Source organism: Notothenia coriiceps, unplaced genomic scaffold (genome assembly GCF_000735185.1).
Source record: "Notothenia coriiceps isolate Sejong01 unplaced genomic scaffold, NC01 NC01_scaffold00037244, whole genome shotgun sequence".
Taxonomy (NCBI): domain Eukaryota; kingdom Metazoa; phylum Chordata; class Actinopteri; order Perciformes; family Nototheniidae; genus Notothenia; species Notothenia coriiceps.
In genome coordinates, this window is record NW_011369945.1 from 14,662,543 (window position 1) to 14,685,593 (window position 23,051).

Consider the following 23,051-nt stretch of genomic DNA (forward strand, 5'->3'; position numbering starts at 1 on the left):
TATTGGGCTCTGAGACTGCTATTTTTGTGACCTCAGTTCTGACTTGAGAGGGAATGTTTGGTCAAACACTTTGCGTTTTGTCCCATAGTGGCGTTTTGGCACTTTTAATGAGCACCACGGTCTCTGAATGAGACACACTGGTTCTGTGCTACCAGTGGGCAGGATGAACATGAATGAGTCCGTCCACTCAGGGTTAAAAGCTCTGTTCTCACTGTCCACTTTCCTCTTCTTGGAGAGCGCCATGTGTAATTATTTGTCTCTCCCTGTCACTTTCCTCTCCGCTTCTCTCTGCCGCTCACTCTCCCCTCCGCTTCTCTCCCTGAATCGCTAATTATTCTCTTCACTCACTTTCCTCTCCGCTTCTCTCTGCCGCTCTCTCGTCTCTTCTTCTGTGTTTCTCTCCCTGTATCGCTCACTCTTCTCTTTCGCCCCCTGTCGGTGGCGGTTAAAATAGAATAGCCCCGTTAAATTGAAATCGCCTATTAATGTATTGATTATAGGTCCGGGTCCGTATAGGTCGGGGTCCGGGTCCGGACCGGGTCCGCCTGTTGCCGACCCCTGCCTTACATGGTACAGGAGACGAAGGACAGCAGTTCACCTGTCTCTCCTCTCACTCTCTCGGACGGAGCGATGGCTTCTCTCCGAGCGGTCCATCTCTCTGTTAGACGGGGCGGGGGACGGAGACTCCCACTGGGAATGCCGTGAACTGGAATAACCGCTATCATCCTCCTCCCAGTTCGATCGTGAGGGTGTGAAGGAATCTATGTGAAAACAAAATGAGTTTAGACCGTGAAACCTTTTAACAAGGACAGTTTTAAATGTGTTTTTTTAAATAAAGCTTGATTACCTCTGGGGCGGTTCTGTGGCGATGACGGCTCTTCTCTCTTACTCCCCCGGCTGATGCGATCAGACCAGCCCTCCCTCTGTGAGCGCTCGCTCCGATCACCGCGCTCCGACCGGCCGCTGCTGCTGCTGCCGCGGCTGCCCTCTCGCTCCCCTGACACAGAACAAAGAATGACTTTGAGAAAGGCTGACTCTTCTACAAATGATGTATTTTAATACTTGATCCTCTTTATAAAAAGGGAATACATCCAAAGTCCAAAATGTAGTGCTACTGTTCTCACTGAAGTTAAGAAAATGAAAAGAAGATAGTTTTACAATAATACGACAAAGCACAATGTATCAAATCTCCACATTTTAAGGGCTTTTAACAATAAATGTATCATTTTTACAAAATAATTGAAGCTGGAATACAACAAAAAGTGAACTTGCATTGAAATACAAACAAAATGACTGATCTTTAGAATCACCTCTTTCACTCCTTCGGTCTCTCCCCTTATCTCTGCTCCTCTCTTTTTCCCTTTCTCTGTTCTTGTCCTCGTTGGAGGTGGTGTAGACCCCGTGCTCACGTCTGTCTTTCTCTCGCTGCTGGTGTCTGCGTTTGAACTCCTCGCTGACCCCTCCGGGATTTGAGGGCGTCTCCGAGCCAGTAACACGATACTTCCTGCTGCAAGACCCCAAAAAAATAATACACGTTATTAATAATCATATTTGTGTGCTACTACAATTTGTAAAATAGCCTACAAGTATAAAGGGAACTAAGGTCAGCACACATCCAAATACAAGGATTACATATTAAAGAAAGGGGTGTTAATGTTCAAAGTTCAGAGGCAAGGTGAGAGTCCTGGTTCATTTCATTGTTTATTTGAATAGGGAAAAAGCACATTAATGAACACTTTAGGCAAATAATGCTTCAAGTGTAAATATGCCGGATTTTAGCTTTGAGCTCATTTCCATCCGTAGTCCCTGACATACAACATATAAGAACATGACATTTGTAAACATAGCAAAAATAAATATATGATATGCAAAAAGAGCAAGAGCAGCACACACGAGTATTTACCACATGGCAGTACACTTGGTTCAGTATTTTCACTGCTTTAGAGGTGTTTTTCTCTGGAAGGACTCAAAGGCTTAAACTGAAAAAGTGATTGAAAAATTCTCAAACAGCGAGATCCAAGAGTATAGATATCTTAATAATAACATTCAACTTAAAGAAATGTATACTAAATAATGATCATCTCCATAGACTTGGGGGATATATGTTGCTTTTCTATTTATACATTCGACATGATGATCAACAAAATGTTGTTGTGTGAAGCACCATCACTTACCTCTCTTTGTTTTTAACACCACTGTCCTTATCATCTTCTTCTTCTTCTTCATCAGACCCAGAGTCACTTTTACCTTCCTCCCAGTCCTTGTAGGAGGTAACCTTTGACTTCTTGCTATTTCGTTCATCTGCAATAGCGTCTGCTTGTTCTTTACTCTCTCGCTCCTTCCTTTTCTGAGCTGCTAGCAGATCCAAGCCCAGCAGGGACGTGCGTGGAGTGGGAGCCCGAAAAACATGGGCCTCTTCAGCAGCACTCTTTTTCTTTACGATCAGTCCTCCAACTTGATCATCGGGATCAGACCCTTCCAGCCTGTGCATGGACACATCGTCATCCATTATCTGTGGGGAAATAAGGACAACAGTGGAGAATGTGTAAAGATAATAAAGGGTTGCTAATGTCAACTCTGTTTAGGCGTTTAAGTGTTTAAGATCTAATAGACTGTGATATAAAACAGAGAATAGTAGAAAATCCCTAAAGTGGAAAAGCTTAAACAAGAAAATGTTTGCTATTACTTCTTAATACATCGCTTGAAGCTACCTTGGTATCAAGCTTGAAAATACATTGGCATCAAATGTATAGTGAATTAATATTATTTCAGTCTAATAATCAATACAGCCCTTTATTGAACCTGGTTGTACAATAACGTGCTTCTATCTTACAGAACAACATGTATTTGGTTCCCAAATGTCACTTTCAGCTGAACGGCAAAAATCTAAGAATCTATTAATTTAACTGAAAAACAACCCAAGAAAAAAGATATTATAGAGTCCTAACTCATTATCTCAGCATTAACATATGTTTGGCCATCAGTAGCTTTAGCCACATTTGTGACATTAACCTTACTCTAAAGTCACAGATAGTAGCTAGTTTTGTATTTGTTTTGCGTCAGCTGTGATGTTGTTTAACAATTAGGAAATGTATTACAAGTTATAAACAAAGGAGTGAATGTTGATATGCTTCAAACGATGACAAGTGCTATAAATCCGACAGCTATTGTGCATTTCTCCATTCATTGCAGTATATGTTCCTTGTTCAGTACCAGATAAGTTAAATGTGTTGCTTACCTCAGATAGAGCAGCTAGCTTGCAAGCTATCCGCTTCTATCCTAGGAAGGCCGGGCGGCAAACTGCGGGACAATGCCGCTTGTTTTTGAGGGTCTAAAATGCAGAAAAATTCACATCCAGGTTAAGATATGAAGTCAAATAATGGGTAGGTAAGTATTCCAGGAATCAATGGACCTGTAGCAGTGACTAGTATATATTTAAACTGCAGTTTTCGTAAACACAACGCATATGTTTACAGATAAGGGAGCAGCCATTGCAATCCCACAATTCTTCTTCTTCTTCTTCTTCTTCTTCTTTGTGGATATGTTGGCAGACTGGGCTTAGTCAGCTCAGCGCTGCCTCCTTCTGGACGGAAGAGTGTCCACACATGATAACTACTTCCTTTTTTTATAAGTCTATGAGAAAGTCAAATCATTTCTTAGCAAATTTGATTTTATTATTATTGTCCCCAAATGTATTACTTTCCTAACAATTTGGGTTTCAATATTGTCCCAAAATATACTAGTCTTAAAGGAGTGAGAAAAAAGATATATAGTTATAAGCATAACAGAGACACAGGGATAAAATGGGTTAGTACTAATTACTCTAAGAGTCTATTTTATTAAAACACTGTGATCTCTGATCGCTGTTTTGGAAATTGTGTCGAAAATTATTAAATACAATCTTATTTTAAAAGGCTTAAACACCAGAAATGTACATAATATCTGTTTTTTTTTTTTATTACTGCACATATTGTATTCCATTATATTTATATGTAAATACTGCTATATTTGACTATATTTCTATTATTTGAATTATTTTCTAATGTTATTATAGTTTTCTTAAAATAGTTCTCTATCTGTGTTTTTTATTTTTATTTTACTTTATGCACCATTACATCAAGTCAAATTCCTCATACGTGTCCACCTACCAATAAACCTGTTTCTGATTCTGAAATGTTGGTAGAGTAAAGCAGCTCCTATGTATCTGCAATTCAAATAAATCATTAAATACAACCTACAATTGTGTGCCAAGGACATGCATGAGATATCTTTACAAGTTAAAATGTAAAATTTGTGGCATGGACTTTCACCTTAAAATCTGTTTGGTTTGTATGTTTTTGACAAAAACAAAGGCACCAAAAATCTGTTTCTGAGTGTTGCTCTTGTATGAGGAATTAGCTGGCAAACTATTCAGACTTTGGCATGGTGCGCAGAGGTGTACAGGAATGCTGTGGGGCTGAGGTTGGTGACAGGGTTTGAACTTTATACCACTGTGTGTTATTGCTGCTGTTGCAAGAGGAACCATTTATTTTTATCTGATCGGTTTGTATGACCAAAAGTTATGCTGCTTATTAAAAAATATTGTATTTTTTTCCAAATGACTCCCAACACTATTTGATTATAGTTTAATTAATGCATTTGATAAATTATTAATGTGCCTATGATGAAATCCAGACTTTAAGTGTTAATTATTGGTTTGAAGCATTGGCAAATATTGTATGTGTTTATCAGTAGGATTTATATGCTTCACAGGCCCCTTATCTGCAAAGAAAGAGGCACATAGCACATCTTATTCTCCCATACATGTCACCTATGTCACTTAACCGCAGTATTTGTTCCATACATTAATCAAAATTCAAATTCATCAGTCCAATTAGAATTCGGAACTATGAGAACACATGCCCAGCCCTCTAGGTCTTCAACTAAGGACATTGTATTTTACTGGTAACCTGTTTCCCATTTTGTGTTTGCACTGTGTGACAAATTCATTTTTATTTTAACATGCAACATTTAGAGAGCATTTTTAAATGTAGACCTACTGGATATCCAGGGGATATTCAATTTAGTAGTGTAACCCAGAATGTGGTATATATTTACACATATTAATTTATGATAGACGATTGTTGCATTCCTTGCTGTATGTAATCTGTATTTTATCACAATTTATTTTCAAATTAGAAATTAGTTTGATTATAAAGACAAATGAATTCAATTCTCGTCTGTATTGGTTCGCAGTGAATGTGTGCAAAGGAAACTAGAATATTATTCCACATGTTATTATTATTTTATATCCCACATAAAAATGTTAGAAAAGCATAAAACAACGAATGAGACACGCATGTATGCGCAATGGCAGCGCAGAGTTGATCACACTAGAAAATGTCCTAGTCTCATGATCATCAAATGCTCGATTCTGATTGGATACCGATCTAAAAGTCACCGTTTCATTGGCCAGTTGTGGTGTTTGTGCTTCACGGTAAAATAACACGCATTTCATTGGTCTCTTTCACCGGTCTGCTGACCTGACGTGCCGGGTTAGGTTTTTTTTCTAGTTCCTTACATTTTGTAACGTTAGCGTATGTGTGGATTTGTTTTTTCATCTTTCCTCTACTGTGTCATCAGAAGCTTTTTTTGCACGGGTAACCCACTAGCTTGTAGCTAGATAGAGCTAGCCTACACCCATAGCGGTAAACCCAAGTTAGCGTTAGCTTGCTGCTCTGTCGGTTTAGTATAGTATTTCCATCAACGTTTACATTAAAATGGGCGAGGAAATGAACGACAAAACTTTAGGCTGCGGACCTGCTGATAACACTGTCGCTGAGGGAAACGGCCAAACAGTAGAAGCTGGTGTAAAATACTACACACTAGAAGAAATAAGGCTACATAACATGAGCACTGACACATGGCTCATCATCCACGATAAAGTGTATGACCTTACAGGTTTCCTTGAAGAGGTAAGAAAGATTTTTCTTCCAACCGGTTTAAACGATTGTATCACCATTGCTGTCATATTTTAAGTTTTTGCTTTAAACCTTTGGTTGCCTAATTGTGCTAAGAATGACGTCACTTCCTGGAATTACCAAACTGTCCCTGTTATGAGTTAACGTGAAATATTTGCAGACTGTTAAATTAAAACAACGTTATCTGGCATTTAAAGTGTAGAGGGTTTTTGTTTGTGTGATTTCACAAACTCAAGTCGATATGGCTAGAGTTTCTCTTGGGCAAATTTTCATAACTTCTTGCATTGTTCGCCTATTTTACGTTAGGTCAATGGGTTGGCTAACACACAACACTAGCTAACCTGTTGCCCATCATTTTTATAGAGGTATTATTGCTTAGTAGTAGAGATGAACCGATATATATGTTTATTATAATAATAATAATAATTACAATTGTTATTATTACTTGCAGCAACAGTGTTTATGTCATGGTAAAAATGTCGGATAATTAGATTCATTGTTCATTGTCACTGTTTCAGAGACACACAGGTCATCTTAACCTTACCTAATACCACTATAAGATAAGATAAGATAACGTTAAGCAACACTGTGATAAGTGACCAGGGTCATTAGCAATACCAGTTATTGAGCTAGTATTTCTGTGAATGTATTTATTGATATGGATTAATTGAAAACGTTGTTAACTGTATAATATTTTGAGTATGGTGTAAATAAGGAACTGTAATAACTCTTTAATCCATTTGATGATTTCAGCATCCGGGGGGTGAGGAGGTTTTGATAGAGCAGGCTGGATCAGATGCCACAGAGAGCTTTGAGGATGTGGGTCACTCCACAGATGCCAGGGAGATTCTTTTGCAGTACTACGTTGGGGAGCTCCACATGGTAAGATCCAGCCCCTGTTCTCTCTGAAAGACCTCATTCTGTTTCTGAAGTATTATTAACTTCAGTGCATATCCCTTTGTCAAATAAAAACTGCCATCAAATCATTAACATTGCTTGAATTAATACATGTCTACAGATCTATTTGAGATAGGTAAGAACCAAAAAAATTGTTACACAAAAGTAGCTTGGAGTCATAAAATGGTTCCATGCATAATTTGAGATTAACATGGTTATAAGCAAATTGAGGGAGCTAAATCCAATGTTAATTGTTCTGTAACATCAATTAGATTGATCATGTGAGCGTGAGTTTTGTATCCAAAGAAACACATCAAATTGTGGCAATAGGTGTATTGTTCCGCATTTTGAATTTGTCTATATAACTACAAAAACATTTTCCCACTAAGTATCAGCTTTTCTGTTTTGATATGTGTGTTTCATCCATCCCTTATTTTGAAATATTTGAGGCAACAAAGTCTGCTTTGGGATAAAACAAAAATGGACCCCCCCCCCCAAGAGCAACATGTTAAACTGGTCTTGTCTCGGGGATAGGTTAACACAAAGGGATTTTTTCAGACTGCTGAAGACTCATAGTGTCATCAGCTTAAATTCATATTACATTTCTACAACAACAAAAGGGACTGGATTTTGTCCACAATTACTTTAATTGATAGGGCTTATAGGCAGGGATCTCCGTCTGTATTTGTACTAACCCGGAATTAAAATGTTCTTCACAGAAAGTAAAACCTGCTCTACAGTAAACAGTGACAGAAACTGAGATTAGACCACAGAGAATATGGATCATTCAAACACGTTTCTTTTGTTAAAGTGTTTATTAAAGGATGTTTAAATAGAATTTACCATGTCTTATTATTTCATTAATTATTATGAAAACATTGTATGATGGGATAATTATATTCAGAAGTTAATCACACTATGTAATTGTGATAAGGTTGCATTTATTCTTGTGATACTGGTTTTAAATTGAAAGCAGTTTTTAATTGCCCCCAGTCTTTAGTGTTAAAATATCCCAACGTTTCAATTTTTATATATCACTCGCAGCATTTGTAACCGCTGTTTCAAACTAGTCATTTATGCAATCACCCCTGTCTTTTGATCAACTATGTACTACCTGAGATACTGTCTTAATCCATATTAATGAGTGTAATTTGTGTCAGTCAACACATGTCAGTAATACTAATTTATTTATCTTCTTTGCAGGATGACAGATTAAAGCAGAAGCCAAATGTAAGCCCCGTGGTTCATCTGAACTGCAACAGAATTTACAAACATTATACAAATCACTTTTTGATTGTGAATAAGTCATAATATTTTTTTGTGTCTTTTTATCTGCTAAAGGAGGAAAATGACGCTAAATCAGGAGAGTCCAGGTGAGTCATTATTGTGCCAGTCTAATTGATGTCTTCAAATGTGTTGTGTATCAATGCATTATACTATTTTGTATTATTGACAGCTCAGAAATGGCTATTTAACAAATTAAGAAGAAAAGCAAGTAGAAAGTGCTCATTACTCAGCCGAATCGTTGTTAATACGCAAAAAACAAACCCACAACTAAATACTGCTTCATCTGATAAATGGCTAAATGTTTGATTTTCACATATTTCTGATATATTTATTTGTAATTGTCTTTAAAATGTTCAATATAAACACTGATGAAATTACAAATAAGCCATAAACATGTGATTTTATTTATATTTATATATATTTCATTTATCCCATCAGCTCCTGGACCACATGGTTGATACCTGCTATCGTCGCGACTGTCGTTGGCCTTGTGTATCGCTTCTACGTGTTTGAACACAAGTCTTCTTGAGTGTTGGCATCGTTTTTTCATATTATTATTTTCATCTGGAGGCCTTGAAATTTTTTGACCAAAACCTCCTCATACTGAACGCACACAATTGTGAGTCTCTGCAACAACAAAATGAGGCCAGCAGTTTTTCCTTGTCCATCTACAAAGAGTGCAGACTTAATTGAATTGTCTGCCTTTTATTATATTTGTATTTCATTGTCACTATGCCTGTTGTCATTAATGTTTAACATTGTCATTAACTTAAGCTATTATATGCATCAAAACAATTTGTGGCTTTGTATGTTCATACCCATTTGCCTGAAAAGAGAACGGTTATGTTAACAGTCTTGTATACATACCCCATGATTTTGCTGATAGAGAAAAAGTAAAAGAGATGTCAGTATGCAAAATGGTAATGAGATCAGGATAATAGTTTACCATGACCATATTTTTTACACTGAAATATCACTTGCGATGCATTTTATTAGTTTTGAATAAAGTGAACATTGTTACAGCTACCTTTTGTTTTAATTGGAATCTGGAGTTTATTTCATTTCGGCACTCTTCTGATTGCATTTATTGCTAAGTTGCAAATGCATATTTCTGATCATGCAATTGTAGTTTCAAATCTTTGTCTGTTCTTTTTTTGGATATAGTGGTGAGTTATATTGTATCAATAATTATTTAAGGTAGATTGTATTCTGACATGTCCTATTTTTTACACTTCTACTGCTGACAGTGAATGATGAGTGAATAGCCTTGAAAGAAGAAATCTGTTTTTTCATTGTTCCGTTTTGAAATGTTATTGTTTCTCACTCTGCCATTTGTTATTTAACTGCTGCTTTCTCACAAATGTATTTCAATGTAATGCATCTTAAATCTATGTTCTAGGAAAGTGGTACTAATCGCAAAAGATTTTAAATTAAATCTGGTGTGTGTTGCAAGCCAGTGCATACATATTTAATATATCTATTTTAGTTACTTAACCTTTACAAATATAAGTTTGCTGTTCATGTTTTAGCACTACAGAATATATAATGGTAAATATAATCTTTGCATAGCATTTGTACAATCACTCCTTTTACTGAACATACCGAAACAGGCAGCTGATTACCACCTGTCATTTCACAAAAGTTAAACATTTCTGGACATAACTTGCTGCCATTTTAACATGAGCTAACAAATAAGTGCAGCAGAATCTAGTTGGTTGACAAATATTTTCCATCTTTCAAATGATATTTCCTGTCTTTAATGGCCTCTTTTAATAAAATCTTTCAAAACAAGTGGCTGCTCTCACTGAAATACTGTGTACATATTTGAAGATATTCACTCTAAATATGAATATGTGGTGCAGTTTGTGCACAGTACATTCATGTTAATATATTTGTTAAGGACGCTCACATCTGCGGAAAGAAGTCCGGTCGATTTATCTGTATGCTTCGGGCTCCTTAACAGCCTGTCGGGTGTTCTTTTACCCATAATGACCGCCTCGCTGCACATTATCCCTTACTTACACCATTCAAGGAAAAATTGATCTAAAAATCCCTCCCCTGACATTATACAGGTTTGTGTCGTTGGTACATTTTCTTTTTTCTTTTGCAGATCTAACAAAAATGTCCACGCTATACTGTCTGTATGTAACTATATACCTTTAGTAAAGGTTTTAAAACTGGTTTATTTGCTGACAAATACATTACACATGTTAAATAATGACAAATGAGCATTGACAGGATGAGCATGGGAACAAGTCAAAGTCAACTTTATTGTCAATCTCAAAATATGTTTGTCCATACAGAAAGATCGAAATACTGTTTCCCACAGTCCCGAGGTATACAACTCACAAATTAAAATGCAAGAGCACTCAATGATTTACAAAAAAACGTTTACTTCAGTAAGCAGGATATATATATAAAAAAGATGGAAAAAAAAGATGATGTAGCCTATAGTGCAAATGAGAGTGCAACATTTTTCATTGCAGCAGGATATATATTTAAAAAAAGATGATGTACATAGTGCGTAATGGGAGTGCAAAATGTGAACAAGGAACACGCCCATAGATAAAACAAGTCCACTCACACAGTCAGCACTTTGTTAGTAAATGTGGCAGCTAATCTGAAAAGAGTTGTGAAACACATGAAAAATGCTAAAGCTGGCTATACTTTTCAAACCAGCTCTTGGCCATAGTAGATTAGTGATTATTTATACTTTGACCAAAAAGCTCATTTGAAAACTATTGTAACATAGTATTGGGGGTATAGGCAACATAATAATAATAATAATAATAATAATAATAATAATAATAGTAACATAGCTTATTATAATTAACAGTAAATATTTGTGATCAAATGTAGGACAGCTTACTTTACGACATTAAGGTTCCTCATCATTTGGTAATTATAATAATACAATACATACGTTTACCCTGATCTATTTTTCCATTTCTGTGATATCTGCACACTTGAATAACACTCGAGTCCTGAAAAACCTGCTCCTCTCAGCTGCTTTCCCTGTGGAGAGGATCAGGACGCAGTGATTGAAATAAAAGCCTTCCCATCTGCAGCTCTCACAAGAGCCCTCACAGTCAGCAAACTGCAGCAGCACAAATCAACCCCCATTGATTCATCCTAATTTAAATCAGGCCAGGACATTTCAAGAACTTGATGCCCCCTTGTTGCATAATCTGATGAATTGTTAAGAATTAGAATGAAGTGTTTCAGTTTAATTGAAATAAGACTCTAATATTAAATGTAAAAAAAAACATACTTTCGTTAGTTTAATGTGCATCATCACAAGCAAGTCAAAAACAACCTGGAGAATCTTTGACTAATAGCTAAAAAAAAGTCAAATGAATGCCTTTCATTCAATTTAGCACAACAATATTCAATCACAAATTATGTATGATGATTACATGGACATTTTTTGCCATGCAATACTTAGTAAAAACACAAGGTGGCAGTACAACTTCTTTAAACGGGCATCTATGACTTGTGCACATTATTACTGTGAAAATCTGACACTGATCAAGACTGCGTGCAATGAGATGGTTTAAAATCATGTCTGGAGACAAATATATGGACACTCCTGCCTTTATTTATTTAAGTATTCTTAATTTAGTATACAAGGCTACAAGCCTACAAGCCTAATAAAATGTTCTAGACATTTTCTGATCTCTGTTGCAGGTTTCTTTCTTAGTTTTTCACTCAAAGCCATTTTACATCCACGTCAGCCTTGATGTTGTTGCAGCAGTTATGACCAGACAGAATGATGCACTTTTGTGAGACAGCTTATTGTATCTGTGGGAATACATGAAGCCTTCAGATAGACATCATTCCCCATGACTGTATTGCTTGTCATTTTTATAAAGAGTCATCCTCAAGGAGAGCTGAGGCTGCTAATGCACTACACTCCAGGGTCCTGGGAGACCTGCTCGGCTGCCGGACTAACACTTCTAGATGTTGCATGAAAAACTCCGATGCCTGAAAAGAGGTTTGAATCATTCCAAAAGCTTACCTTTTTGTTGAACACATATTTGTTTTTACTTACGATGTTACAATCCAAATCCTTATTGGTTTTCAGGCACACAGTGATACCAAAGTCGAGATACACTTGCTTACAGAAACACAATGACTGTGTCAAATGTTGTGACGGGAAAGGAAATCTGGAGAGGGGTTTGTGGAATTGACAACTGCCTAAAAGGTTCACTGAAAACACCAAACTTTCACAAAAAGAAAACACCTTTATTTCCCGAGGAGCCATTTAAATTAATACGTTTACTCAAGTATCCTGGAGCCCTACAACACACCAAATCAATATTAAAAAAGCCTTTGAATGTAAAAACAATTAAACTAATGTACATAGACCATGTGGTTACAACTGCTTTATATAAATATGCAAGTACTAAATACAAATTCAGAAGCCAAAGCATTATATTCTCATTTTCTGATTAATTTCAATAATGCTGTTTAACTCATTACCACTGGCTCAATCTATTATCCAACATGGCATTGCACTAATCACACAATCAAATTCAAATGCTGCATCAGAATACACTTTACAAGATGTAAAACTGATTGAGGTGAACACTTTGTTTGTGCTGACCCAGATGTCTATTCTTTAATTACACAAGTAATTTTAAGTAATACTAAATATTATTTATTCAATTTATGCATTACATGCCATTTCCAATGTATTATTTTTCAGTCAATGCTTACAATGCAATTAAAAAGTGATGACACAATTCAAAGGCATGATGCTTTATTTCACAGATTATCCATAAACCAATACATTATCAAATGTTATTTTTTTCAATCATTATAAAATGTGGACTTTAGAAACATAACATGTATAAATACACAGGTAATATTTTAGTCAGTTATTGTTTTTACATAATTTAGTATACACATAATTTACACAAATTAGAGGACACTCATTTGCAGCTGCACTAACATGAACGATGGTGACACCAAGCAGAAACACAAAGGGCTAAAAAGGTTGTATAAAATGTTTCTGAATTTCAATTTCTTTAGATTTTTGGGGAAAACAATACTCTTGATTAACTTTAAATGTAAATAAACCTTCACTCTGGCAGTTAAACCTATTAAGATAAACATGACATGGGCATCACCAATTTCATATTGGATTAGAAGATACTGAGAGGATCATGGGCTTAATATCTCAAAATAAACAACCGCAGCTTCAGAAGCTACCCAAATTATCTCTTGACGGCACAAATGTGTTGACCTTTCTACAGTGTGGCTGCAAATTACTTTTCTCCTTGCATACATTGAAATGCCTTGACTTAAAGGTTAACTTCTCCCATCTGTTATATGCAAAGGTCTTAGACGCACTGTTTGAAGGGAAAGAAGGTAGACGGCCTCCGTCCTCAAAGTGCTCGCAATCAGATAGTGATGTTAGTTGACAAATATTTTATATGAATAGGACTCTAAATATCAGTTTCTTGTGATGAAATAATTGAATATCCTCAAATGTTTGAAGTGAAATATGTTGACAGAGGCAACGAGTCTAAATATGCAACCGCTGACACTTTAAAATAAGGCTCATTATATAGCTGTATGCCGAATAATGGTGGGCATTTCTGACGCACAGACAAGGTATATGGCGAACTATAAAACAACTAAAAAATTGGTTTAAGACAAAAAAAATCTAATCTTGGCAATACTGTTTGCATGAGTAAAACAAAAAAAATCCAAATAAGTTCTATACTGAGCCTGTGTCCCACTCAACTGGACACTATCTTAAGACTGCAAATGTATAAAAAAAATATATAAAAAGTAGAATGTAATTAATATAACTCAAATTACAATGATGTAGACTGTACAGTTCAATTACTTGCCATTATAGCCTGTCTTAGCGCCATCCCATTTGCACTGCAACTTATCAGACCCATATCTCAGTATCCAAAAGACAGACAATACAAAGGTCACTGACCCCGTCCCTTACCATGCCAGTGTTGCTCTTCAGGTGCCCACATCCTAAGCCAAAGACAACAGTGTGCAGGTGGAGGATACGCTGGAGGAACGCTCATGGACACTGTTGTTATTATCTGTAATTCCCAACACAAAATCGGTATTTGAAGGGTTGCAGCACCCAAGGGTGTCAGCCAGTTTGGGGCAGAGGGTCAGAAGCATCCTCTGGAGCACAAGGTGGAATTTCCTGCGGAAGCTTCGGTTTATCCAGAAGTAGAAGATGCAATTGAGGAAACCATTGGAGGTAGGCAGCCACACCACCACAAACTCAAGCCACTCTGGTACACTGCTTCCTGAGACCGCTGTGGGGCAAAACACATGGGGATTTAAGACTTCTACTATCACTACTAATAATTATAATAATAATCTTTACTAATTTTCAAATTCCACCATACAAAGTTATACACAAAGAGAGCAAAATAAAACATGTCATAAATCCATAGTGTAGAAAAAAGGTAGGAAAGATAAAAATGTCTACATTAAATATTAATATAGTTCAAAAGGTAATCAAAACTCAAGTTGAATCAGGAAAGTATTTCCTATAGACGTATGTTTAAAAAGGGGAATCACTGACTCAGCCTCACAGACTGATGTCCACAGGCAGATTGTTTAAAGGTCTCTGGTCCCTGGCTGCAAACACTGTCTCCTTCAGTTTTAAACCCAATCTTTGACAGAATACCTCTATACCTGGGAATTACACCTTACTACTGCGTACGTGACTAAAAAGGTCAGAGATAAAGCAAGGAGAGGCCATGAAGAGCCTTAAGAGTAATCAGCTAAATCTATTCCAAAACATACTGGGAGACTAAAACAGTTTGGAGATCATCAATAGAATGTAGTTCATTCAAGCATCAATGCTATTACAGAAGCCCAATCCAAGTGTGATGAGATAATGGTCAAAAGTCTGTCTTAAACAGATAAGAGATTATATTTGTATAGGTACATTTACAAGGAGATATAAACATGATTTCACATTGTCTTGTATGTGCTTAAAAGTGAATGAAACTACTTTACAGTGAGGCTCCGTAGCATTTGGACAGCAGCACACTTTGAAGTTGAAGTTAATACTGTCAGCTTCCTTTTGCAGGGATTTTCATTCATATCAGATGAATTACAGCCCTCTTTGGAAAAGGTCTTCACTTCTATAAATATTCAGCTGTGACACGACATTCAGTCCTAATTACTCCAAGACAGCACGAGGTCGAGGAAATTAGAATTTAAAAAAAAAAAAAAAAAAAAAAGGCTGTAGTCATGAAACTGTCTTTGCATCGTTATAGTGATGCCCAGAAATACCTAAAGACTCTAATATTAAATACCTTTGCATAGTCACAGCTGAAATAAGTAAATAAATAATAAAAAAGGGTAAAGTATCACTGTTTGAACTTTGACTTAGGGCTTTCTCCCTTATTCAAAAAGAGAATACAAAATATATATATATATTATTACAATTATGATAACATTTCAGCTGCCTAAGTAGCCACTGCTCAGTAGCTAATTGTAAGATGAATTGCAGGAAGACAGCAGGAGCTTCAGATATAAACTCCTAAACTACATAATTGAAGAACGTGGTTATACAAATCAGCAACGGTCATATTGTTACAACAGTTAGTCCAGATATGGCACAAACTAACAGGATGCATAAGCTACATTCTCTGTTTTTCTTTAAGATATTACATTCACCCATGATCCGAAACCATTTGTCTTTGTTTTCTTAGAGAAAACATTCTATTTGAGTGTGAAAGGTAGTCAAATTGTGGTTAATTTGCAGACTGGAGCCAAACAAGGTGTTCTCACTATGGAATTTGCAGGAACATTTGAACTTTAAAAAAAACGATGCCAGGGAATTGTTGCACCAGGACAGCCATTATTGATATATTCCACCAAGTTATACTCTTTAATTAATTGAATGCTATACATTGGAAGCACATTTCCAATCGTGGTGTCTTCTACACAATTAGGGAAGATTAAGGGAGTCATCTATAGGCTATATGGAAGGCCTTTTCATAACTTTAAAAAATTTTTTTTTAATGTTTATGTCCACTCATTCAATGCTTACCGTTGTAGATCATAGCTGCCATGCAAGGTGTCCAACAGGCGTAGTATGCTGCCATCACAGGCACGAGCACTCGGGATGCCACATTGTGTCTGCTGCGACGCGCACATGTGTATTTGCTTAGCTTCAGTCTCTGTCTCTTTGCAGCACACCACACTCTCAGGTTTGCGTGTGTCATGATGATGGAGCAGGGGAAAAATATCAGACATGTCAAACTGAGGGTGTATCCAACATTTGTCGAGTAGGACGGATTGCAGACCAGGGATGCGGTAGAAAAATGAACCTCGATAATCCCAACTGGAAATGATATTGGCAACAGTAGGAAGGGAGGGAAGCACCAGGCAAAGGCAATCAGGAGCAGGGTCCTTTTTCTAGTCATCAGAGAGGAATATTGCAGAGGGTAAAACACTGCAATATATCTCTCCAGGCTTATCGTGGCCAGCGTGTACATGCAGGTGGAGTAGACGGTGGCATTGCAAAAGGCCACGACGTGACAAAAAGCGTCTGGCCCTTCGGTGTAGTCCTTTAGCAGACTCACCCACAGATTCAAGGGCATGACCAGCAGCCCAAACGCAGAGTCTGCAGCGGTGAGAGAGAGCAGGAAGTACCTAGAGTTCTTTGACCAACCAGCCACGGATGAAGTAATAACCAGGAGAACTGCAATGTTTCCCAAAGTGATCATCACACCCAAAACGATAATTATGCTTATTTTAACGGAGCGGTGTGTCTGCTCCTGAAGTCTATGAGGGTCAACACTTGTGAGGGCCGACAGGTTGGAATCGTCAAAAGTGGAGAAGTTGAGCGTTGAATACATTTTTCCTTACATTGGCATTGAAGCGACCAAAACATAGGGCTGATGCAAAAAATAGGGTTTGGAAGTACGCAAGAGTATAAGCAAAGCTGTGGAGTTACATCAGGAAGCAGCGCTGCAGCTGCTTTTAGGCTCAACAATCAGAGATACACCTGGTGCAATCAGGGTGGAAACAGCCCACAGCATCCAACTAAGCAGTTTCGCAAAGTCTCAACTGTTATCAACATGAAAGGCTACTTTATAAACTATAACTAGTTGAATGATTGTCATTTTGTAAAGTTTCTTAATATTTACAATTCATTTTACATTTTGTAAATTATATAATTTATATAGGCTAGGTATCTCAGTTGTATGTGTTATTTCTACAGCATGATACATAAAGGTAGCCTATACTCTTTCTATTTGCTTCATACCGTATGTTATATTAACACAGTACTGACAGTATGGCTACAACTAAAATAATCCTTCCAAATATAGAAATGGCTATTTACAAGACAGCTGAAGGGTATTATATTTCAAAAAAAGTAAATAAAGAATCATCTAAAAGAAGTAATGAATTGCAATATTTAATCAGTCACAAATCCACAAATACATTTATATTTAACGCATGCATATGTGTGTTCAGGAGTTTGGATATGCAACCAATTTGATAGTTTAATTATCAATTAAGAGGGGCTCCTAAAGGCCTTGTCTCAGGGATTGGCAGAAAGGAAGAGTGTAATGGTTTTGTACAAAGGATAGGGTGTTCATTTATCAGGTACATCTTTATACAACCTCATATTCCACAAGTACATTAAGGGAGTTATTAGTTTCTGTAATCACACCTCCTGTGTCATAGCTGTGAAGTGATGAGATGAGAACAATGGTCGCAGCTCTTGTTTAATGCAAAACCACATTTTTAACTGCACACTTAGATTACAGCAATCTATTTATTCAAAGCATGTGACTAGTATATCAAGATAGTCAAAAAATAACAGAGATAGAGCATAGTATTTAGGCACACAGTCAAACTGTTAGATTTTCTTTCTGTAACCCGCTACTGATGCAGTTGTCTGTAGATATCAGGACTTTTAGATGCAATAATAATCCACCATATCGATACAGCTATCTGTTAGCAAATTATACACGGGTGCAAGGCTAATCCACACTTCAGTAAAGATTTGTAGAAGCTTACCTGTTAGCTCTCTCTGTGGATTTATTAATTACAATTAGCAAGACACTTTCAGCAGCTCACGGCTTTTAATGCATTCAGAAGGGTTGTCTCTGTAATTGGAATGATTGTGATGTGAGTGTGAAGTGTTGCCTCAACAGTGAGTTCTATACATGTATCAAAAATATCTCAGGAGTTATTAGTATGAAAGAAACATTTCCCACAAAAAACCTTGTATAACGGATCTAAGTATCGCTTAAGAAAATATTGTGTTCTTTGCAAGATGCCTGGGGGAAGCGAATAAAAATGCCACTTTAGACTCCCCCCATTCCATCAAGCTCTAAATTTGCAGGGCAGCCCACCTTGGCAGCTTTCATCAACAACAATAACAATGAGTCAGTCAACAATAGATCACTATTATGGTCCCACATAAGTTGTGCACGCTGTCACAGCCTAGGGAGACTGACGTCTTACAACCAATCATGGTCCAATTTCCACGATCGCAGACCATCAGTGTCATGCTTTTTCTCTACCTCCTGCTCCAATGACAAGCTTAAGTGTTTTGTTTGCAATCCTGAGTGGTAGCTGTCAAATTCTCTCCTTTAAAAAAAACCTGCATGACGCAAGGGCAAAGAAAAGGGCAAGAAAAGATTGTCACTGACCTTTCCCACTCAGGTAACCATCTGTTTCAAAGGTACTCTTCTGTGTGACAGGCAGTCCATTAAACAACACACTCTTCCAGGGTGCAGTCCCACACTTTCCTGCGTCCCCATGGCCTATAATGCCACATATTATTTCATTGTTCCCCCATAACACAATCAAGAGCCATCTTACAGGCCTTAGTGTCACCCATTTCTATGAAGGGTTGAAAAGGATTTTAAACCTTGATAAAAGTAAATTCTTCCTATGACCTTGAGAAGTAGACTTTGTGGAAATAAATGTTAAATTATCTTCTTAAATAATTTTTTTTCTTCGTCTTAATATACAGAAAAGAATGTTAGATTAAAAGAAAATTCTGGTAGTGTAATTCATATTTTATGTTGACATCTCCTTACAAAGCTCTTATGTTACTGTATGTAAGCTGCTAGTGTGCCATGGGAGGAAACTATACTTTACTAAAAAAAGTACAACACACACACACGCACGCACGCACGCACGCACACACACACACACACACACACACACACACACACACACACACACACACACACACACACACACAGACAGACTGTAAATATATATATATTTCTACAGTATATGGCCCCAAGACACACAGCTTTTCTGCTGCCACGGCTGGATCCCCCCTGAGGACAACTGACAGCTCTCTGTGTTTGATATATGTGTTTCTCGCTGTCGTATTGAGTGGATTTCTCTTGGTGATGTCTAACACTGAGGAAGAAGGGATGGACTGAGACTCTTGGGTTAATATTCTCACTTCCCCTCCCCCAGCTGCACAGTCAATTGCATGCCTCTTATCTGATTCTGTCTCATTTTAAAGGGATTTGGAAGCACCAGACAGTCCCAGTCACAGCAAATTCAACATATATTACTAAATTGCCAGGAATGGCATGTTTAAGTAGGCGTACAGTATACCAGATCCATTTATTTATTCCCTAAAATGTTCCAGACTTGCTCCATTAGCTGTGAAATATTCCCTGTTTATCTCCATGATGCTACAGATGCTCACAACCATTCAAGGGTTTTATCAGCATGTAAATCTAATGTTTGTTTTTAAAGAGTTATCTAATCCACATTTATTTTTGAAAGAAGGACGTGCACTCTGAGCCATTTTCTCCTCTCAGTTCATTCACAAAACCAGCTGCTTTTAGAGTATTTTTGTGTGGCTAAAATCATGTTTTTATGTGCCACAGAGTGTGATTCTATGTTGGTCTGTGTGTGGGTGTGCACACACCAGCAGTACTTGCCCAAAGGTACATGTGTAAATGCAGTTGATCCCAGGCGGACATGAGTGAGATAGAGAGAGGTTGAATTTGTACATGCTTGCAATTGAATATCCTGTGAGTGGGTTGACTCCTCCATTGGCCCTGATACTGTGCAGCTCTTCCTGATGTGGAGGAAGGCAACCATTGATTTTATCTGTCTGTACATGTGTGCTTGTATATGAATGTTTGTGTGGGCGGCAACACTCTAATTCTACCAGTGAGGGTTGATGCATGATGTTTATGGGAGATAGCGTTGTGTTTTGATGGGCAATTGCGTGAAACTTGATGTCTGGCCTGACAGTCTGTCAAACTGATAACGAGGCGATGTCAGCACAGACAAAACCAACCCGGCAGGTTGAAAGTTATTAAAGTGGTGTCTGAGATGTATCTTCTTTGTGCCAACAAATCATGGTGTACTCCCTGTTGACTCGAATGAGGAAGAGCTTCTCCTGTGTGCAGAGAGAAGTGTAGAAACTGAAGGGGAAAGTACTATAAGTGGCCTGCTTGTACACAATCATGCATTGCACATATCAATGGAGAGGTCAAATGTGGTAGGTGGACTGTATTCACATAGCCCAGTCCAGTCGTTTCCACCTCTCAAAGCGCTTTACATTCTACAAGTCATCACTCATTCATTCATACCCCAGAGCAATGTGCCATTTTGCTCAAGTAAGTTAACATTCACAAAAACTCACACAGCAATGTATTCATATGTATCTTGTTAAGTATGTTGACTGCAAGAGCTGGGATTGAACTCACAACCTTCGGATTAAAAGGCTACCACACTACCTCACAGCCACAGACCCCCAATCGTATTCAATGTTCAAATAGCTTGATGTATAATCCTCACACTGTTGGAACATATGGTTCAAATTAAAGTGACGACACCAAGACAATATTTGTTGTTTTTGATTAAAAAAAAGGAGACAGCATGTGTGTGGTCCCTTTGTGCTAGAAAGAGTAAAACAGAAGGTGAGAAAAGCAACAAGACAACTGTGGGAGTTTATTCATAAGTTCAGTCAAATAAAACATCTTATCTTAGATATTGGCAGAGAAACGTGTTGCATTCTTAAACGCAGTGTGTGAACGCAAATATAGCAATGTGGTGCTCCAAATTAAAAAAAATAAAAACTTTGGGTAATTTGAGAGGCACATATTGACCCTGTTACACAATGACTGTTTGACATAGTGCCTCTGCTTCTCTCCGTTGCACAGAAATATCTCCGGGGCTAGAATTTCATCCTTGCATAGCATCTATCCACCTCTCATTTGAAAGTCCTGGGTATTGAATGTAATTTAAGATTTTTTTTTTACTTATCGCTCCAGAAAAATCAGTCGTAAAAAAAGATTTGTTTGGTAACTGCAATTTTAAGTACATGAGCGTGAAATATTGGGAAAGCTGAAAAAGTTAAAGTCTGCAAATATTGAGCTTTTATTTTCATACAGTCCATTTTAAATGTGTACACAAATGTGACTCATTGATAAAGCTTTGATAAAGTTTCAGGGAGAGGAGATATTTCATTTGTAAGGGTGAATTAGCCAAAACATGCTCAATCATAAATGGAGTGTAGCTCTCTGAAAATGTGAATGGGGAAAACATTATTATTTTATTTTTGCATTAGACATTATCCAAACCACGACCATCATGTAAGGATGTAGAGGAAAGAGAGAAACATATTGTTTGATGCACAACTCCAAACCCCCTAAAAAAGGAGGCATTCTCCAAATAATAAAACAGATGCAAGGAATATGCCTCTCATTTGTTTAAATCCCCATTGTATAACCAGTTTAAACTAAAATTCACAAAACAGATGATGATACTTTAGAGCTTAAGTGAAAATCTCCTCTGTGTTTGCCCTCTCTGCATAGCGGATGAGTTTCTCCCTTATCAGTTGGTGCCTGTTGATTTTTCAGAGAAATGTGTATTATTTGACGTCATCCATGTGTGCGTCAAACCTTTGATGCTGAGTAACATGCACTGACTGTCAATGAGTCGCTGAGTGGCTGAAAGAGCTTCCTGGTATAGTTATGGCAATCATTTCCTCCTCTGCAGCTGTACTCATCTAAAAAAAGAAGTTGATCAAAAGTGCAAATAAACAAAGAAAAACAACAAGCTTTTGACAAAACAGTTTTTATGAGAGAGTCTTCTTATAAATAGGTATTTTAGTTTTCTAAATGACTGTTGGAGGTGGTGAACATGTTGGTGTAGTTACTTCTGAATCACAGCCAATGGAAAAATAAAATACTCTTGCAGTTACTCAAATGCAGTCAAGATTATGTGAATACTTGTAGTCACCTCAGATTAAATCTACCCTTAAACCAGAGCAATACGAAAACATATAAAAAGGAGAAAATAAACAAAACTTTTAGCTCATGACAAAAAATGTATTGTAAATAAAAAGATGTTCCTCTTTGGACCATGTAGAGTGCAAGGAAAACTGTAACTGGGAAACATTACTAACAGGTCCAGATACTAATAGCTCTTTGAGGCTGAACTAAATGCTAAATTCTAATGTCATCATGCATTTCATTACAATGAAAATGTTGATGATCAGCATGTTTATACTGTCCTTCAGCTTAGTTTTGCATGTTGGAATGAGTCACTTGATAATTATAGTAAGAGTAAGTACAAAGTACAACTGATGCTGGTGGGAATTTCGATCTTTGTATTTCCATTGATAAACAAAAATTGTAGCACATGTTGGTGCTTGATGAAAGGTCAGATAATCAAGTCCTTAGGATTCATCCTCAGGGGAACATGAATATTGTGCAAAGTTTCCAATATTTCTAACTCTAGTTACGATATATTAGTATGGACCAAAGCAGTGTAGAGCCAAGCTGCTAGTGTTGCTCAACTAACAGTGGAACATACGAAACCGAGGTGTTTTATGATCAAATGTTTGTAGCTCCAATTAACGTAATGAAATAAATAAAATACATTTAATGTTGTATTTCC

At 37.1% G+C, this 23,051-nt stretch overlaps 3 protein-coding genes across 3 annotated transcripts; 1 reads left to right on the top strand and 2 right to left on the bottom strand.

The window, feature by feature from the left end:
- Positions 1–594: 594 nt before the first annotated feature.
- On the bottom strand, positions 595–3,580 carry LOC104965341 (pre-mRNA-splicing factor ATP-dependent RNA helicase PRP16-like). Its single transcript, XM_010794298.1, has 5 exons — positions 3,239–3,580; positions 2,175–2,512; positions 1,311–1,507; positions 848–997; positions 595–761 (listed from the first exon to the last, which is right to left on the bottom strand). The coding sequence occupies exons 2-5, from the start codon at positions 2,507–2,509 to the stop codon at positions 595–597; spliced, it is 849 nt and encodes a 282-aa protein (XP_010792600.1). The 5' UTR covers positions 2,510–2,512; positions 3,239–3,580.
- A 1,885-nt stretch (positions 3,581–5,465) lies between these two features.
- Positions 5,466–9,170, top strand: cyb5b (cytochrome b5 type B). Its single transcript, XM_010793667.1, has 5 exons — positions 5,466–5,954; positions 6,714–6,842; positions 8,061–8,087; positions 8,199–8,230; positions 8,583–9,170. Exons 1-5 carry the CDS (start codon positions 5,760–5,762, stop codon positions 8,671–8,673), a joined length of 474 nt encoding a protein of 157 aa, XP_010791969.1. The 5' UTR covers positions 5,466–5,759; the 3' UTR covers positions 8,674–9,170.
- Positions 9,171–12,895: 3,725 nt separating this feature from the next.
- LOC104964798 (histamine H2 receptor) lies at positions 12,896–17,137 on the bottom strand. Its single transcript, XM_010793668.1, has 2 exons — positions 16,195–17,137; positions 12,896–14,440 (listed from the first exon to the last, which is right to left on the bottom strand). Exons 1-2 carry the CDS (start codon positions 17,003–17,005, stop codon positions 14,145–14,147), a joined length of 1,107 nt encoding a protein of 368 aa, XP_010791970.1. The 5' UTR covers positions 17,006–17,137; the 3' UTR covers positions 12,896–14,144.
- Positions 17,138–23,051: the final 5,914 nt, after the last annotated feature.

Coding starts and splice junctions, on each gene's coding strand:
- LOC104965341 (XM_010794298.1), bottom strand. CDS start 2,509: ATGGATGACGATGTGTCCATGCACAGGCTGGAAGGGTCTGATCCCGAT. Junction 1,508..2,174: donor GGTGTTAAAAACAAAGAGAG/GTAAGTGATGGT, acceptor GGGGTCTTGCAG/CAGGAAGTATCGTGTTACTG. Junction 762..847: donor GCCACAGAACCGCCCCAGAG/GTAATCAAGCTT, acceptor GTTTTCACATAG/ATTCCTTCACACCCTCACGA.
- cyb5b (XM_010793667.1), top strand. CDS start 5,760: ATGGGCGAGGAAATGAACGACAAAACTTTAGGCTGCGGACCTGCTGAT. Junction 6,843..8,060: donor ACGTTGGGGAGCTCCACATG/GTAAGATCCAGC, acceptor TCTTCTTTGCAG/GATGACAGATTAAAGCAGAA. Junction 8,088..8,198: donor GATTAAAGCAGAAGCCAAAT/GTAAGCCCCGTG, acceptor TATCTGCTAAAG/GAGGAAAATGACGCTAAATC.
- LOC104964798 (XM_010793668.1), bottom strand. CDS start 17,005: ATGTATTCAACGCTCAACTTCTCCACTTTTGACGATTCCAACCTGTCG. Junction 14,441..16,194: donor GGCAGCTATGATCTACAACG/GTAAGCATTGAA, acceptor TTTGCCCCACAG/CGGTCTCAGGAAGCAGTGTA.